This window comes from Tachysurus fulvidraco, chromosome 5 (genome assembly GCF_022655615.1).
Source record: "Tachysurus fulvidraco isolate hzauxx_2018 chromosome 5, HZAU_PFXX_2.0, whole genome shotgun sequence".
Lineage (NCBI taxonomy): Eukaryota > Metazoa > Chordata > Actinopteri > Siluriformes > Bagridae > Tachysurus > Tachysurus fulvidraco.
Window position 1 is genome coordinate 30,916,312 of NC_062522.1, and position 17,645 is coordinate 30,933,956.

General features: G+C 37.0%; 3 protein-coding genes across 4 annotated transcripts; all 3 read left to right on the forward strand.

Annotated features, from left to right (window-relative positions):
* Positions 1-3: 3 nt before the first annotated feature.
* On the forward strand, positions 4-4,560 carry rgn (regucalcin). The gene is made up of 7 exons (XM_027160014.2): positions 4-165; positions 411-578; positions 1,234-1,416; positions 2,170-2,385; positions 2,893-3,024; positions 3,108-3,262; positions 3,651-4,560. The coding sequence occupies exons 2-7, from the start codon at positions 416-418 to the stop codon at positions 3,699-3,701; spliced, it is 900 nt and encodes a 299-aa protein (XP_027015815.1). The 5' UTR covers positions 4-165; positions 411-415; the 3' UTR covers positions 3,702-4,560.
* A 516-nt stretch (positions 4,561-5,076) lies between these two features.
* Positions 5,077-9,894, forward strand: LOC113651233 (PI-PLC X domain-containing protein 1-like). Of its 2 annotated transcripts, none has more exons than XM_047814133.1 (7): positions 5,077-5,293; positions 5,376-5,512; positions 6,294-6,422; positions 6,540-6,695; positions 6,819-6,957; positions 7,075-7,859; positions 8,610-9,894. In XM_047814133.1, the coding sequence occupies exons 1-6, from the start codon at positions 5,188-5,190 to the stop codon at positions 7,308-7,310; spliced, it is 903 nt and encodes a 300-aa protein (XP_047670089.1). In that variant the 5' UTR covers positions 5,077-5,187; the 3' UTR covers positions 7,311-7,859; positions 8,610-9,894. The 2 variants fall into 2 exon arrangements, with proteins under 2 accessions (XP_047670089.1, XP_027015814.2); XM_027160013.2 differs by having other exon boundaries at positions 5,079-5,293; positions 6,777-6,957.
* A 902-nt stretch (positions 9,895-10,796) lies between these two features.
* sft2d2b (SFT2 domain containing 2b) lies at positions 10,797-16,952 on the forward strand. Its single transcript, XM_027160121.2, has 8 exons — positions 10,797-10,979; positions 11,828-11,917; positions 12,519-12,604; positions 12,684-12,765; positions 12,963-12,998; positions 13,480-13,538; positions 14,710-14,739; positions 15,055-16,952. Exons 1-8 carry the CDS (start codon positions 10,917-10,919, stop codon positions 15,092-15,094), a joined length of 486 nt encoding a protein of 161 aa, XP_027015922.1. The 5' UTR covers positions 10,797-10,916; the 3' UTR covers positions 15,095-16,952.
* Positions 16,953-17,645: the final 693 nt, after the last annotated feature.

The window sequence follows — 17,645 nt, forward strand, 5'->3', positions numbered from 1 at the left end:
GCTGCAGTTTTTCTGAGCTACCAGCAGATGGCGCTCGTCTCACCGTCGCGTCACGTGTTCATCGACAAACTTTACAGCAGTCATACAAACAAACCCAGAGACTCACAGACATTTTTTAACATCGACTGGACAACAACGAACAGCCTTTTTACACCTGCTGCTGTGGTGAGTAACGCAAAAAACTACTACAATTCATAAATGTTAGTCGAACGCAAAACTTTATTGACGTTTAATTTGAGTTAAACTGCAGTCACGTGACCAAACCCCCCCCCCCGCTGTTTATTCTGTATTATGTCAAAGTTGTTGTTTTGTTTAAACTCAAGAGGGAAACAAGTCAATCCCTTCCGTCTAACCTCCTTCCTTTCTTTTAGTTCTTTAACCTGCTTACACAATCATTTCACCTTTTTTAGAGGATATGGCAACCCTTAAAGTCGAGTGTGTGGTGAAGGAGCAGAATGAGATTGGAGAAGGTCCAGTCTGGGAGGAGAAAGATGGCTGTCTGTTATATGTTGACATCTATGGCCCAAAGATCAACAGGTGGAACTCACTGACCAATCAGATAGACAGTATGTGTACAGGTGAGCCAATCAGATATCAATAAAACTTTGTATTAAGACTATTAAGTAATCAATGCTGGCTTACAATGTTGTTGTTTTTTTTATAGTTAAGTAAATAATTTAGCTACATAAAAGTAGTAAATAAAATAAAAATTAATATTAAATAATTTATTTTTTTCTATAATTATTTACATTAATATTTATACTAAAATAAGTTGAATGAATAAAATGAACTTTGCTGAATATTTGTGTGAATTAACCCAATATACCGTAGCAACCATTCCTGCGTTAATATTAATATTATTCAGCTTCCGTGTCTGCATTAAATCGGAAATCTGTGTTCACTTATTCAATCTTCAGAATTCACTCCACTATACATTATAACATACAATATGAATGACAAAAGGCAAATCCCAGTCCCAAGAAACTATGAAAGGTTTTTAAACTGTTTATTTTTTTCCAGTTAATGCATACACTTGCTCTGAGACAGTGGCTTGAAACTAGTATAATACCATTTTGAATAAATTATTTGAAATAAAAAATATTGACCGTTTAATTAATGACCTGGATCTCACTTTTTATATAACTCATGGTTATGAACCTGACACCTGATTAATATCTGATGTAAGGTCTATAAAGACGTCGCCGTCTTCCATTATCTTTATTATTGCCGCAGAGTCGTACGTGGGCTGCGTCGTTCCTCGGAGGTCTGGAGGGTATGTGATCGGAGAGGGGACGCGCTTTGCTGCTGTAGACTGGGAGAAGCGAGCCATCACGACCATCACTAAAGTGGACACAGAGAAGACCAACACCCGCTTTAATGATGGGAAGGTGGATCCTGCCGGCAGGTTTTTTGCAGGTGTGTAAGAGACTCTTCAGTAAACACTTGGTCAGGATTCTGGTAGATCTGGTAGATCTGGTAGATCTGGTAGATCTCAATAACACCCTGTCTATGACTGTGCTCTATGCACACACACACACACACACGCAAACACTTTCACACACACACACACACATGTTCACAATCAAATATTAACGTAATTTTAAAGTCACCAGTCCATTTACCTGCATGTTTTTTGTCAGCTGGGAGGAAACCAGAGAACCCTGAGGAACACAGGGAGAATATTTTATACCCCAATGAAAGTAACCTATTCATTATTTGCGTCATACATATTACAATGAGGTATACACAACATTTACTAATGAGATATACAAACATTGTCCTACACACAGTGTTTCTGCATGTATTAAGAGCCCTGGACATTTCTGATAGCTGGTGTTTTGTGTGGTTTGCGCCCTATATAGTCCATGTACATTAATATCTACTAGATGTATGAGGGTTCTGATGAAAGAAGGTTTGTAAGTACCCTACCCTTTTCACATACTCGAATAAGCGCAGCATGTCACATTTCAGATCAGACAACAAACTATTACGCTACCCACTTAACACAAGTACATGTTGCCCCTTACTGCACTCCAAATTACGTTGCAAACACACCATGCGAATCTCTATCACACACTTAGTATAAAGTGTACTCACTCCACAATGCTGTTTGTTCGATCCCACACTAAATTAAGTGCACACTCCTGTGTGCCATTTCCTGATTGTCAGGCACCATGGCGGTTGAGGTGCGTCCTGCTGAGCTGGAGAGGAAACAGGGCTCGCTGTATAGCCTGCTCCCCGATCACTCCGTCATCAAACACTTTGACCAGGTGGACCTCTCTAACGGTTTGGACTGGTCTCCAGATCACCGCTTCTTCTACTATGTAGACAGTCTGACGTACATGGTGGAGGCCTTCGATTACGATATACACACCGGAGGAGTAGGTGAGCTTCTTAGGAGGGCTGCTTAAGAAAACAAACAAACAAAAAAAAAACAGTGATAATTTAGATTATTTATGTTTATAATCATATATCTGTCCAGGATTATATAATACACAGAATTCAATTTTATTGTCATCACCAAACAGTGTCACTTTATTATATTTAGCTTTAAAGGAAAAAAAATAGAATAGCTTAATATACCAAGTAAAAAAATATTTATTAATTGATATATTTACATGTTTTGTTTCAAACACATCAAAATTTCTTGTTTATCCTTCAAGATATTTTATGTTGCTCAAGATGGAGCCATAGACTAAATACATACAATACGTTACCTTTTTTCCTATTTACATTTATTTACATTCAGCATTTTTTTTTACATCAGCAGTTTTTTCTTCTTCACTCAGATTTTATCTTATATTGACTTTTCCCAATTCAGACAAAACCCACAAAACCTTCAAACTGATTACCGGCACGTAATAACGTAAATGCGTGTGTATTTGTATTAAGCTAATCGCAGAATGGTGTACAGACTTGAGAAAGATGAAGGTATTCCTGATGGCATGTGCATTGATGCGGAAGGGAAACTATGGCTGGCCTGCTACAATGGGGGCAGAGTTCTGCGTATCGACCCTCTGACAGGTGTGTATACATCGGTACGTTCCTTTTCTGTTAATCTCCTGTTTCACTTTTAAGTTCTTCTCAAATAATGTTCCTCATTTTAGGGACCAGGCTTCAAACGGTGAAAATGCCAGTTGCTAAAATCACCTCCTGTTGTTTTGGAGGCAAAGATTACACAGATCTCTACGTCACCTCTGCGTGTAAAGGCATGGACGAGGAATCGCTCACCAAACAGCCCCAAGCCGGCTGCATTTTTAAGGTAGGGATTATAATCTTGTGGTACAAGTTTCCTGGTCTTACACCACTGCAGTTTTATATACATTAACGAACACCACGTACTGTACAGTACTTTTTATCCATATCTAGTTACGTTTAATATCGTGGAACACTTTTATGTAGTGGGAAAGTGGCAAAGCTTTCGAAACCTTTAATAAAGACTAAATAAACGTCTTATTTACAGAAAATAAGACACCACACCATACATTATCTAGTGCTTGTTTGCTTGTTTACCATCCTGCTTTTTAAAACCTTGCCTTAAAATAAAGCCAGTGTGTAACGTAGCATCATGACGTTGCATCATGTGGGCATTGACGTACATGTGCAAACGTACATTATATATTTGGTTTAATATGTTTTGTTTTCTTCAGGTCTCTGGCTTAGGAGTAAAGGGAATTCCTCCAAATTCATTTTCCGGTTAAAGCACCAGAGAATCTCTGCATTTGGTGAAATACACACACGGGATTGTGGTGATTGTGTCCGCTTGACAGTTCTGCATTGACATATTGATTTAATAATGATCTGAAATCACGAGACTGAATTAAGCAGCTTTTTGTGGTCCATCATGACATCTCGGTCAGGACTTCAGAATCAAGGGCTTTGTGACGAAATCAATTGGCAACAATGCTTGACATAATTGAAGTGAATAATATAATAATTAAAATAATTAATGGATGTAATGAGAACTAACACATCTGCTGTTGCGATGATAAAAAAAATCCTGATGACTTATGACAAGAAAATGAGTTTAACATCATGTGCATCTAAAAAGTTTATACCCTTCATTTAAATGTTCCATGTAGCCCATGTTCTTTTCATTCATGCATCTTAAGTAATGAATCCTATCCCACTATCCTGACTCTGTTTTTATCCCGTTATACTGGGAACACTGGAACGCACACAAGGCAGGAACACCTTGTGTATGGTTCACTGTTGTTTTTGGAAGTTGGGTGGAAACCGGAGAACCCAGAGGAAATCATGGACATCGATAAACCTCTCTGAGCTCTGGAATGAGGAATCGCAGACCCTCAAGATGTGAATTTGCAACACTATCTGTGCCAACATGCCTCCTCTAAGTTGTTTTTAATCATTTTATATTTTCATATTGTTGATGTATACCATTTTTTTATTATTTCTATTTGGTCATCTGGTGAATCATTTCCAGGGTATTAAACATTAACAGATGAGTACATGCATCAACCTTAATCATTGTTGGCTGTTTGGTGAAATAGATTTAATTAAATAAGCAAAAAAATTAAAAGTAAATACCCCAGTCTTTCAGTTCTCAGTTCACTGATTATTTCTGTTTTATATTTTGTGGATTAATTTGTCACCAGGATAAAGGACAACATCAGCACCAGCGCACGTGCGCATGCTGTCTCTTTCTGACCCTTTTTACAATCCGGGTGATGATAAAATCATTATCCAAACACAAATTTGATCATCCTTTTACTTTATGAACATGTTGCAACAACGGAAAAAGTCCCAACAACAACGGAAAAAGTCGTGCGTGGGTTTTAACGCATGCATTCAGCTTTAATAACGGTGTAATGGATGTCCTTGTTGCTTTGGTTTAAGTGTATTGTGATTTCAGGGGAAATTTTCTAAATACATGTTTAGGAATATCACAGTTGCGTTGACAAAATAACTGCGCGATTATACGGGATTGCGCGCAAACTTCAGTGTGTTTAAGGAAGTAGAAGTTCATGTGACTGCGCTGCTGTGTAGCTTTCTCCTTCCGGGTAACACACACACACACACACACACACACACACACACACACACACACACACACACACACACACACACACACACACACACACACACACACACACACACACACACACACACACACACACACAGCGCGGGATTATACTCCAAACAATCATTTGGTGTGTGAATTAAAGCATGTCTGATGTTTGGAGATCTCAGCCTTGTTCCAGATGTGCAGACTGGATGTCACAGCTTCCTTCAGAACTCCTTGATGTTCCTCTATGGGATCTTACCATACCTGGTATTGAAAACATCATCATGATCCACCATCATCCTGTTTGTTTGTTGTTAATGGTTTTAAACGTGAAGCTTTATTATTGCAGGTAGTCATGATACCATGACATACTGTCTGGACAGCAACAGTCCGGTCCTGAGTTCAGAGCCCTGGATACTCACCGTGCTGGACCACGTCGTACCCTGTGTCATTCGGCCGTGTATAAAGAAGTGGGCCACCACTCAGGTAAAATGTGTATACCAAACTGTATTTTGCTTGTCATTTATACCATATATAGCTTTTGCAATACACAGTGAAATGAGACAATGTTTCTCCAGGACCAGGGTGCTATATAGAACAAAGACAGAGCTAAGGACTAAGTAAGTTAGTCCTAGGTACATAAGGTGCATCTGTACAACCTGGTATACACGGTGTGAGACAAAACAAAAAGACAGTGCAGGACAACAAATACGAGACATTTCACAAAAGACAATACACAAAAACAGTGTATATACTGTATGTCCAAACAATATTACGTGTGCAGTAATACTGGAATGAACACATTAGTATTATAGCAGCAGTTATACAGTATGAGGTATTGTAAAGTATTGTGCAAAACAGCAATCGACTGAAATGTAAAAGACAGCATGTGCAAATAGCAGAAACAGTGTGCAAAACAGCATGTAATCAGTTTAATATGATGGTGCTGTAGACATGGATTTAAATTGGAAGAGTGTGTATTTGGTGTGGGTCATTGCAGTCCATACAGTTGATTGTGTGTGTGTGTGTGTGTGTGTGTGTGTGTGCGTGTGCGTGTGTATTGTGCTGGGTACAGTTCAGTTAATAAGGAGTCTGATGGCTTGTGGAAAGAAAGTAAAAATAAAGAAATAAAGTGTACTTTCAAAAGTTTGACACCACATGCAGCTTCTTAGGTGAACACTATAGCCTTTTAACCTCGATGGTAGCACCCCAGCCACGAGGCACATAAAATGCACCGCTTTTCTTTTTTTTTTCTTCCTTTTTTTAGGAGCTGTCAATTTGCAGCCAGCTGGACTCCGGAATTCGGTTTCTCGACTTAAGGATTGCCCACAAGAAAGAAGATTTGAGCAGGATGTTTTATTTTGCTCATGGAATATACTCTCTCCTTACTGTGAAGGTGAACATCCTCATTACCCATAATTCCTCAGAACTCAGAAGGTGTTGATTATTTTTCTGTCACACCAGAAGCCCGAGTGCTTTACCTCTAACTCTGTGATAAATCATGTCTCTCCAGGAGGCGCTCACTGAAGTCGCTGACTGGTTAGTGTGTCACACTAACGAAGTCCTGATCATCGCTCTGTCTCATTTTGAAGATGTAACTCCTGCGCAGCACAACAACCTCATTAACTTTTTGATACAACTCTTTGGCAAGAAACTCTGCCCCAAATCAGTAAGCAGCTGTATATTATTTATAAGTAAAGTACGACATGTTGTCACGTGTCTCCTCACTTTGCTGTTTGCCGTGTCTTAGGAAACGCCTTCTCTGAGAACATGTTGGACTTTCGGTTATCAGGTGATTGTCTCCTATGCTGATCCGTCTGGGTCTGAGTTTGAGGAACTTTGGCCAGCATGGGATTACTGGTGGGCCAACGAGTCGGACCCAAACCTCGTCATTTCATATCTTGAGCATAAGAAGGACACAGGAAGACCAGGTAAGGTATTATTACATATTATTAATAGTCTTAATTCATCAGTATCTAAGTGTCTGTAGGTTGCTTTGTCCTTTGATTTCACCAACACTAATTATTTGTATAATGTTTTTTCTTCAGATGGTTTCTTTATGGCCGGTTTAAACCTCACTGAAGATACCAGATACGTCCTCTGTCATCTCACACAGTCTATGAAGAGCATGACGCTCCAAGCCTACACTGTTCTAATGGACTGGGTCAGAAAGCAGCACCCTGGTTCCCTGAAAACATCCCTCAATATCATCTGCGCCGACTTTGTCGGGATTTCGAGAAACGAATTCTGTGAGATTGTAATTGGACTCAATACAAAACACTGAAAACAGGAGAGAAAACTGATGCACTTTTCCATAAAGACCTGCTTTAATATTTATACCTATCTTTAGCATTTATATTTTCATATATCTTGTACATGACTGTACAGTTTACGGAAAAAAGGAATTTCTCAAGACTTTCTCCCTCCCCTTCTCACCCTTCTCTCCTCTTCCCACCTCTTCCTGACACATAGATTATTTAGGGATTCACAGGTAGCCAGTTGAACCTGCACTGTTCCTGTGCACCGTGTGACGCTGCTGCATTAGGCTTAGAGCCACACAGTAGACAGATGGTTGAGGAGAGCCAGGAGGATCTCATTACACAGTGTAATGAAAGCACCCCGGATACAAGGGGTTAAATGTCTGTGTGACCCTCCTGTTCCTCTACCTTGCACTTCTTACACCAGTTTGAGGAAATCTGGGAAGTCTAGAAGTATTTCTGAAGAAACATGAAGAAAGAGGAAGACCTTTTCACTGAGGAAGGATAGTGGGAGAGCAATAGAATGAAGAGGATTAGAACGAGAGAAAAGGATTTGGAGACGGAGAGGAAAAGCGGTATAGTAGATATATTCTATCTGTCTGTCTGTCTATCTATCTATCTATCTATCTATCTATCTATCTATCTATCTATCTATCTATCTACCTACCTACCTACCTACCTAAATAAATAAACAAACAAACAAATAAATAATTATATTATATTATAATTATATTATATTTATGTCCAAACATGAGATGAAAGAAAAGCTTATTCAATAATAACGGTTCAAACAAATGTTTCTCCATTCATTAAACCTCAGAAATGACATTATGTTATCAACCAGGCAGCAGAATAAATTTCTGGCTGTTTACAATAGAACAGTTTATACTCTATAGTAACTAATCAAAACGCAAATTAAGGCACTCATCCTCAGAATAAACACAGTGCTCTTAGTGGACTCCTGTTTATACTGTTTTATAAATACTGTAGCAAACTCAGATTTATTGACTTTATTGTCCTATAATATGCAGAATTTTATGTGTAACTTGTACCAGATTGTATTTACCTCAACAGCAAAAAAAAAAAAAAAAGAATAGTTTTAATGTTTATCTATTTCTCCAGTTAAATTAAAACTTAATCCATGATTTAAAAAAAAAAACTTTTCAGGAATCATTAAACACCGGTTTTAGTCTTGGTTAACCTGTTGAAGTATTTAATGAAGTATTTAAATTAAAGTAAGAATTTAAAATATCACAGATTACCAATAGTTTGATTTTAAACTTGGATTATTTAATATAATCGTTGTGTTCCCTTGTGTCCCTCAGGTTCAGCTTAGCACTATGAATTTGACTCATTTGACTCAATTGACTCATGTGCACACGACCACCATGGTTCCGAGTCCGGTCAGCACGAGGCATCGGCTTAAAGACGGTGAAGCGAGGAAGGTTCCTCACTATCAGCTTGACTAAAATGTGGATGTGAAGAATGAATCTAAACCTTGTCCATCATCTGCCATCCCAAACTTACACAATTTGAGTCCTTATTTGACTCAATGAAGAATCAGAACTCTGTTTACTAAGCTCTATTGGTGTGTTGCTGGTATGTGATCAATATAGGTGTAGGTATTTATATACTGTACGTGAGAAAAAAGGAGCATGAACTTGAGCAGGATTTGACTGAGGTGTGTCTTATTTGTCATGGTGATTTGTGTAGAAGATGAGCAACCGTCTGGGAATTGTTCTGTTCACGCAGCTTCCGCAGTGAAGTAGGAGACTTCTGCATTTTAACAAAGATAGGAAATTGTACAGAAAGACTTTTTTGTCATGGGTTCCCTACAAATTTATATGGATTTAAACATAAATATGCAATAATAATAAAACAATAATAAAATAATAAAATTTGACCAGACTTGACATACTATTGACATATTACCAGCCTGTTATACTAAAGAATATACTGAAAAGTATATCGCTTTTTTTATCGACTTTTTGAGAATAAGCAATTAGTTTAGTTTAGTTTTATTTTCAGTGAAATTAAAATTTCTGAATTAATTTTCAGCAAAGTAATACATCGATTTGTCTTGATCCAATCCAGTCTGTTAGATTTTCTCACCATTTGGTTAACTGACATTGGCTGTAAGATTTTTTTTATCCCTCACGTCATGTTAATCAAAAGAGAGCGATGCAGCGGCGCTTTATTGCTTTATCCACTCTAACTCTCTACCTTAAAAGTGCCCTAATGCTTCACTGCTACATATAAATCGGTCACAATAAAGGTCCAGAGATAAGTGGATTTCAATCAAGATTTGAGGAGCCATCGACAGGTCCAGACTGCAGACGTTTCAAAAGTGTTGATTCAAAATGAGGACACATTTCATTGAATTCATCATTTTCATATCCTGTCTATTTCTTGCCATTCAAAATGAACGTCAATAAAACATCTGTGTGTAAAAGTGTGCCTGCGGGTTCAGGCCCAAATATTGTGCTGTTTGAACAAATAATGTAAAGGAAAATCTATTCTGTATAAAGTTATGTTGAATCTTGCTCAAGTCTATACATGATTATGAACTTGCTGTATTAAAAACACCAAATATCATAGACTCATAAAACACTCCTTTTTCTTTTTCTTTTTTGTGCAAGCATGTAAACAATATGGAATCTACATTTTTAAGGTGTTAGGTATTATCTGATATTTCAACAGATGGATTATATGCATATAATAATCTGTTTTTAAATAATAATGAGGTTTAGGGACTTTTTTCAGTCAGCCAGGAAGTGAATATTGCATTAATATTATTTCTATGAATTTATATGTAATCTAGACTATTTCTATATATTTTTTATTTCATCAAATAAATTCTAAACAAAACATGTACAAGATATGAGATAAGATTTTTTTTGCATGAATCATTTTAATATTAAGTTATCGAATGAATATCAATTTATTAAAATGAATAAACAATAAACAATATATTTTATTATATATTTAATCATTTAGCCTGTACACATTTGATTTAAAAAATTTAGAATGATTTAAAAAATTGATTTAACATTTTTTAGATCATTTAAAATTTTGATTTTAAATTTTAAAATTATTTAAATAATGGATTTAAAATTTTAAAATGCTTTTTAAAAAATTATTTTAAATTTTAAAATAATTAAAAAATAATAAGACATTGAATGTGCAACACTTTTTTCTCTACTTTATTGTATAAATTTCTCTACTTTATTGTATAAATATAAAAATCTAAATTATTGTATAAAATAATGTATTTATAATACATTATTATTATTATATAATATATTTTATATAAACCTGTTTTTAATCTTTTTTATATAAGCACTTAAAAAATGTTTTTTAATTTTGCACTTTGCAAAAAAAACATTTTCACAGACACACGGTGTCATTTCTAACTTTAATTATTTCTACATATTTCAAGTACTCGAATGTTTCTGAGTTAAGCTAGAACTTCATGGCGCGTACGTAATGACGTCACTCAATCCGTTGCCGTGGCTCCAGGCGGAAGTCCTTGTCTCGTTCACCTGTTGCTTGTTCAAACAGGAAGGAGAGAAGCTAGTTGTATTGGAGAAGTTGTTTACATTGAGCTGTTTATTTATATATAAGATTATTTGATGGATAAATTAAAGAAAGTTCTAAGCGGACAGGACGGAAATGATGATCTGAACGTGCTGCAGGTACCAAAGGAGAAATAATTGACACTTTATTTTATTTCACATTTAATTTCTCACAGGCCGTGTAGTTTCTACCCATCTGTCACTTGTTTACTAGTTTAACTAGTAGTCGTTAACTTGTCAAAACTTGTCAATAATGTCTGGGTTTTGTTTATAAATGATTTGTGAAGGTTTAAAGTTGTTACATGCGCAGGACATTTAGAAAGATGCCCTAATGAGAGGCCTTTCATTGACTGCACTTTAAACTCTACACCATAATCAGATTTTATTAGAATTAAATAAATCATACATCAAGATAATTAGATATATAAAAAGCCTTAATTCAACAAATAATTAGCATTCATTTTTACCTAACTTGTTTTTATTTATTAGTTGTTATTTTGCATATTATTTTAATCACTGGACCTTTTATTCTTTTTTTGTATTATACATGAATTTATTTATTATTATTTTATTTCTGTTCCTTATTAATTAATTATTGTATTTATTTATTTTGTTTGTTTTTGTAATTTTTTATTTTTATTTCTATTTATTTATTTTTGTTTGTTTGTTTGTTTTTATTTATTTATTTTTTAGAATTACTTTTATTCTATTCGGTCTGCACGTTTTATGATGTATTTTGTATTGTTATTATTATATTTTATCTGTGACCTTTGAACTCGTGTTGTCTCGTTGTCTGTGTACATGAATCATCTTTGAGAGTCATTAAGACTTCAGGGAAACTACAGCAACGTTTGAACAAAGTGGTTCAGTGGTTGAAAGTAAAATGTGATGGAAAAAGTATTTTATTGATATTGTATTGTGCTGTTTGTGTGTTTTTCTTATATCTAAGCACATTTCTTGTTCTATAGGGAGCTGATGAGGCGATCACGCTGGGATGGGGAACACGTGTCAAGGCTTTTATTGCTTGCTTTGTTTTAGGAGTCACCTGTTCCATCCTGGTAAGTCGACTCAGTTTAATGTTGTTCTATATTGAATAATACATGGGGCAGATACTGTTATCATGTCATACTGTCTGTGACGCAAACAAATCATTAGTAAAAGGAGGTGGAGTTAAAAATCGAAAGGCTAATGAAAGACTTCTGTCTGAAATGTTGTGCTTCTCTGGATGTTTATATGGTTGCATCAAATCTGGACGTTTTGCAAAGATAAAATGATGAAAGATTAAATAATTAAATTGTGCCTATATAAGATTAATAAACTGAACAAGTTCAATATTTGATCTAGTCTCAACTTATATTTGTCTTTACTGACGTACTGAGGTTTATATTTAAAAAAAATATTTTTTGGAAATGAGAAATGTTTTTGTACAGACTCAAGAATGTAGAATTCATAAAATAAAAGTCAAAAAAATAAATGAGGGTCCCAGAAACTTGGAGAGTACTGTACTTACGGAATACACACACACACACACACACACACACACACACACACACACTCACTACATACCTATAGAGTGTACTACATCTATAACTTCACATCCCGTTGTGATTATTCACTTTGAATATCATCAAATGAATGCCTGTCTCTGGAAATATCCAGGGATCGTGTTTGCTCTGGGTTCCTAGAAAAGGAATCATCTTGTTCGCCGTCTTTTACACCTTTGGAAACATCGCCTCTCTCCTAAGGTAGGATTTATCACAGCATACATGAATATTCGATACCAGCCGTGTTCTGAAGCTCGGCTGCATTTTGTTTGCGTTCTAGCACGACTTTCTTGATGGGTCCGTTGAAGCAGCTGAAAAAGATGTTTGACAAGACGAGAGCGCTGGCAACAGCCGTCATGATTGTGAGCACACACACACACACACACACACACACACACACACACACACACACACACACACACACACACGTACGTACATAGAATTGCTGTCCGTATAAAGGCAAATGAATTCTGTATTAATTCTCTCCATGTTGGGTTTTTTTTTTACAATATACTTTGTACAATATATAAAGGAATAATTTTGGCCTTTCATTTTGCAGACATGCCTCGTGTTGACACTTTGCTCTGCATTCTGGGTAATTATGGCATTCATTTGGAATATATATTCTGTAAAATATGTTACAGTATATATTCTAGAAATATTTTTTGTTTTTCACACATATGAACATTTCTATGCATTAGCTATGTGCTGAATTCCTTACTTCCTCACACCGTGATAAATTATTGCAATATTATTTATTTCAGTTACAGAATTTTCCTGCATTCTGTATCTCAAATGCAGTTACATGCAGTTCTTGTCTTTCGAGACACACGTGATCCAGGGAATACGAAGGCTGCGCGAAAACGCTGCCTGCTGAATAAACTAAATGAGCTCATTAGGGATCGCCGTTGTTTTTAAGTGTTACAACTATTGTGATGTAGAAACGATTATCAGCACATACCTAAGTCTTATTGTGATGTAGAAACGATTATCAGCACATACCTAAGTCTTATGTTTACGGAGTATTCATTTGGGAAAACGAGTTAACACCCTGCGCTCCATCTCGATCCCTTCAGTGGAAAATCCCAGGCCTCGTCGTGCTTTTCTGCATCCTCCAGTTCCTGGCTTTAACTTGGTGAGTGGACCACTTACTCAATTCACAGCTGCCGTGTTGATAAAAACGTTCAGCATAAACGTGTGACATTTTCCTGACTGTTGACTTGGACGGAGCACATACGCTGGCTTGCTCTCTTCTGGCAACAAAATGAAATAGTGATTTTTATTTACAAAAAACAAACCAAAAAGGCAATTATTTCTCCAGCTCGCTGCCAGATTTGTTTATGTGAGGGAGCGAGCGTGCGGCGGTTGTTGTGGGCTTTGTTCTCTCTGTAGAGTTAAATTATGTTTGTTTGTTTATTAACAATGAAACACAGCATCTCTTTGCGAAGCAGAGATGTAAAGAAATCAGACGTATGATGTTTTTTTTAACAGTGACGTCTGTAATTCAATTCACAGGTTTATATTAATGCTCCGGTTCTACATGCTGCGTTTTGGTTTCTATAGGAACATACATTTGACAGGGACTTGTATGATGGGGATCTGATACTAATAATAAACATTAAAAACGATAAACAGACAATCTGATCAAGCTTTCTGTCAGATGTTTATTGAACGGTTATTGAAGGAGTCTCCGGTGTCGGTGCAGTGGAGCGGTCAGTCACTCTGAAAGAAAGTCTTTAGGATGGAGAATTGTATGATTTCCGGGTTCTCGCTAACATGACAAGCTGCACTGTTTTATCGTGTTATGTTAAAGAGGCTAGCGAGGGAGCAATTGTTAGTGGTTAGCACATTCGCCTCACACCTCCAGGGTCGGGGTTCGATTCCCGCCTCCGCCTTCTGTGTTTGGAGTTTGCATGTTCTCCCCGTTCCTTGGGGGTTTCCTCCGGGTACTCCGGTTTCCTCCCCCGGTCCAAAGACGTGCATGGTTGGTTGATTGGCATCTCTGGAAAATTGTCCGTAGTGAACGAGAGTGTGTGTGCCCTGTGATGGGTTGGAACTTCGTCCAGGGTGTATCCTGCCTTAATGCCCGATGACGCCTGAGAGGCACAGGCTCCCCGTGACCCGAGAAGTTCGGATAAGCGGTAGAAAGTGAATGAATGAATGAATGAATGCTCTAACGTAAGAGAGATCAGGAACCTCAGAGTCCTGAATGTTACTACAAATGGATAAAATGTATAAATGTGTAAACGTTTATTTCATACAGTTATATTAAACACTGTAAATGTACTTTCTTATTTGTGTTACAGGTACAGCTTGTCATACATTCCGTTTGCAAGGTGAGTTTCTACACCGCAGTAAATCTAATCATATTTATATTGTTATACTGTATATAGTCGAGCTAATGACATTGGTTATGGAAAACTGTAAGGTTTCTTAGCTTAGCACTCTGAAGTACAGTTTTTGTTTTAAATATGTTCTGTAAAGTGTTAAAGGTGTAAAGCGGTCACTCCGCTGCCCATGATTCAAATATGCCCAGAGTCAAAGGTTCCATTCATTTGTGGCTTTCGCTCAAGTGACCAAAACAGACTTTTCACACTTGTGCTTTTTGGCTGCGGCCTGCTGTTTACTGATTTGTGTTTGTTTTAATGCAGGGACGCGCTGATTAAGATGTTCTCCATGTGTTTCAAGTGATGTGTAGTGGCGTGTGGAGCTCGGACCTCTCTCGCCCCACCGCACTCTCTCTCTCTCTCTCTCTCTCTCTCTCTCTCTCTCTCTCTCTTTCTCTCTCACACACACACACACTCACTCACACACACACACACACACACTCTCTCTCTCTCTCTCTCTCTCACACACACACACACACACACACACACACACACACACACACACACACACACACACACACACACACACACACTCTCTCTCCTGATGCTGATGTCGCTTCAGTTCTGCTCTGCCCTGAATCCCCACTGCTAGTGCCCACTCGAGCGCCCACTCTACTACCTGACAGACACACACACGCTGCAGGTGTGCGTTTCCTCTCCTGATGCCTGGGTGCTCTCCAGGAATGTCTATGAACACATTCTTTTTTACATGTCAGTGAAGGAATCAAATGACTGAGGTGCATTAGGTAAAAAAAAAATATGGGGAATAATGGTTTCTAATGGTTAAAAAGTTTGAATAAGTTTTTTGTTTGTTTCGTTTTGTTTTTTGAGGAAAAAAAATCCCAGCCCTGTTCACAAAACCTTCCATTGTTTCAGTAAAAGTCATTAATAAGTCATGACTTCTCATTTAAGCACACTTGGATCTTCGACTGCTTGAAAGCTGAAAGTTACAACAAGATTATGAGCAGCGAAATTCTCATACTGATTAATGAGGATGTGAAGGGGCAAAGGGGGGCGAATGTCTGTAAAATGACTAAAAAGGGGCAAATCCTAATCCAAGCAGCACAGGAAGACAGGTTTCCACACTATTCTATGAAAATGGTAGATTTTTTTTGTTAATCATTTCTACATAATGTTCCTTTAAGTGATGAGTTCAGTCAGAAATTGCACTCGTGTGTCTCAAGATGCCTTTTGAATTTTCTGTTATGCAAGAGAACATTTTTATAAATAGTATAAAGGTTGCTGTATGACGTTTTTTTTTTAATAATAATAACCTACCAGATCTATTTATTCTTAAATAATCTATTGTGTTTAATTGTTATGGTCATAACATTTGACAGTGCTAACTTAACCCCTATTTAGGGATTAGATTAGATTAGATCAGATTAGATTAAGCCTAATAATTTTCTAAATCTGGATACTTAAGATTGAATGTAACATTCTCAACCCTACAGCGGTTAGGGTGTAGTTTTTATTATTATTATTATTATTATTATTATTATTATTATTATTATTATTATTATTATTATTATTATTATTAATAGTTTCTTGTAATTTTTTCTTACTGACGCTCTGTTATTTTCTCTGTTTACATAATTGATTTTTGCTGGTACCATTTCCTGTTGGACATGTCCACCAAGCCCTTTACTGCCTTTTGTAAACACTTTTGTAACTGCTGGGATTCCTGTGTGTGCTATGAGACTGATATATCTGTGAGAAGAAAAAAAAGGCCTGCATTTTTGTTCTGCTGCTTGCACTTCAGACTGGATTTCAATCTCAGTAGAAAATCCTGTCGTTTCTTCAGCAGCGTAGTAGTTTTTAAGCTCGACAGCTCTTGGAATACTGGATACATCCTGCACAAGGACATTTCTTTTCCTGCACTATGAGCTGTCTTGGTAAAGATGTCCATGTCTCATCATTCTTCATTACTTGTACATTACAGATGAGAGTCTGGGTTTTTCACTCTTTTTTTTCAACAGGGTATCTTTTATTCCATGTTATTTAATTATTAACCATCTGTATATTGAAGCTCGTTTTCTGTGAAGAAGGATACTAAAATGTTTCCTCTGTTGCGTGTCATGTGTCATTTCCTATACGTGTAACGTGTAACACGTCTTCAGCCTTCATGAACAAATCTAATTAAAGTCTTGTTTAAATCTGAAGGATTTGGAGTCTTTCATGTGCTAATTGTTGTAATTGAAGTTAATTGGAAACCACGAGCTCTTACGGATCTCCATCTCATCTCCATGTTTACAGTAAATTAGGGCTTCGTGATTATCCCTGCGTTCATAGTGTTTTATTCTCCGTTTCTGCAGCGTGCAGGAGGCTCCGTTTAATGAGACCTTTTGCGTGCGTGATGTCGTTAAATCCTCTAAATCTCTGCGCGGCAGCTGCGGGATCAGGTTTCCGCATCGCCTCCTCCCAGAACATCCAGTCTGCTTTTCTTTCTTTCAGTATAAGGATGAAAACCGGTGCGGTGATGATGCGGACAAACCCCGCACACCTCTGACAGCGTGGCTGCAATTACTGCTGTTACTTAATGCCGGCTTTGACACCGGCAACGTGCGCGCAACTTAGAGCGTCGCTTTGGGCATCTTAACGCCTGACAGCATATAATTAATCCATTATCCAGAACTTACTCTCATAATCATCATCATCAACACAACAACAACACAGAACATTTACCACCTGATAAACGGGTTGCTTCGTGAACTTTTAAGGGCTATAAAATGTTATTATTGTAATATTTTAATATTTCTTTAAAGAATTTTAACATACAAGCTTCCCTTTCGTACAAGCTTTTGTGCTGATCTGTGCCTTATTTATTCTTTATCTTGTAATAATAACAACCTCGA

What these genes read in the sequence shown, in the direction of transcription:
- sft2d2b (XM_027160121.2), top strand. Translation starts at nt 10,917, where the DNA reads ATGGATAAATTAAAGAAAGTTCTAAGCGGACAGGACGGAAATGATGAT. An exon ending in ATGATCTGAACGTGCTGCAG is followed by an intron (nt 10,980 to 11,827) that starts GTACCAAAGGAG and finishes CTTGTTCTATAG; the next exon opens with GGAGCTGATGAGGCGATCAC. An exon ending in GAGTCACCTGTTCCATCCTG is followed by an intron (nt 11,918 to 12,518) that starts GTAAGTCGACTC and finishes GGAAATATCCAG; the next exon opens with GGATCGTGTTTGCTCTGGGT.
- LOC113651233 (XM_027160013.2), top strand. Translation starts at nt 5,188, where the DNA reads ATGTCTGATGTTTGGAGATCTCAGCCTTGTTCCAGATGTGCAGACTGG. An exon ending in ACTCTCTCCTTACTGTGAAG is followed by an intron (nt 6,423 to 6,539) that starts GTGAACATCCTC and finishes ATGTCTCTCCAG; the next exon opens with GAGGCGCTCACTGAAGTCGC. An exon ending in AGAAACTCTGCCCCAAATCA is followed by an intron (nt 6,696 to 6,776) that starts GTAAGCAGCTGT and finishes GCCGTGTCTTAG; the next exon opens with GAAACGCCTTCTCTGAGAAC.
- rgn (XM_027160014.2), top strand. Translation starts at nt 416, where the DNA reads ATGGCAACCCTTAAAGTCGAGTGTGTGGTGAAGGAGCAGAATGAGATT. An exon ending in TGCCGGCAGGTTTTTTGCAG is followed by an intron (nt 1,417 to 2,169) that starts GTGTGTAAGAGA and finishes CCTGATTGTCAG; the next exon opens with GCACCATGGCGGTTGAGGTG. An exon ending in AAGCCGGCTGCATTTTTAAG is followed by an intron (nt 3,263 to 3,650) that starts GTAGGGATTATA and finishes TGTTTTCTTCAG; the next exon opens with GTCTCTGGCTTAGGAGTAAA.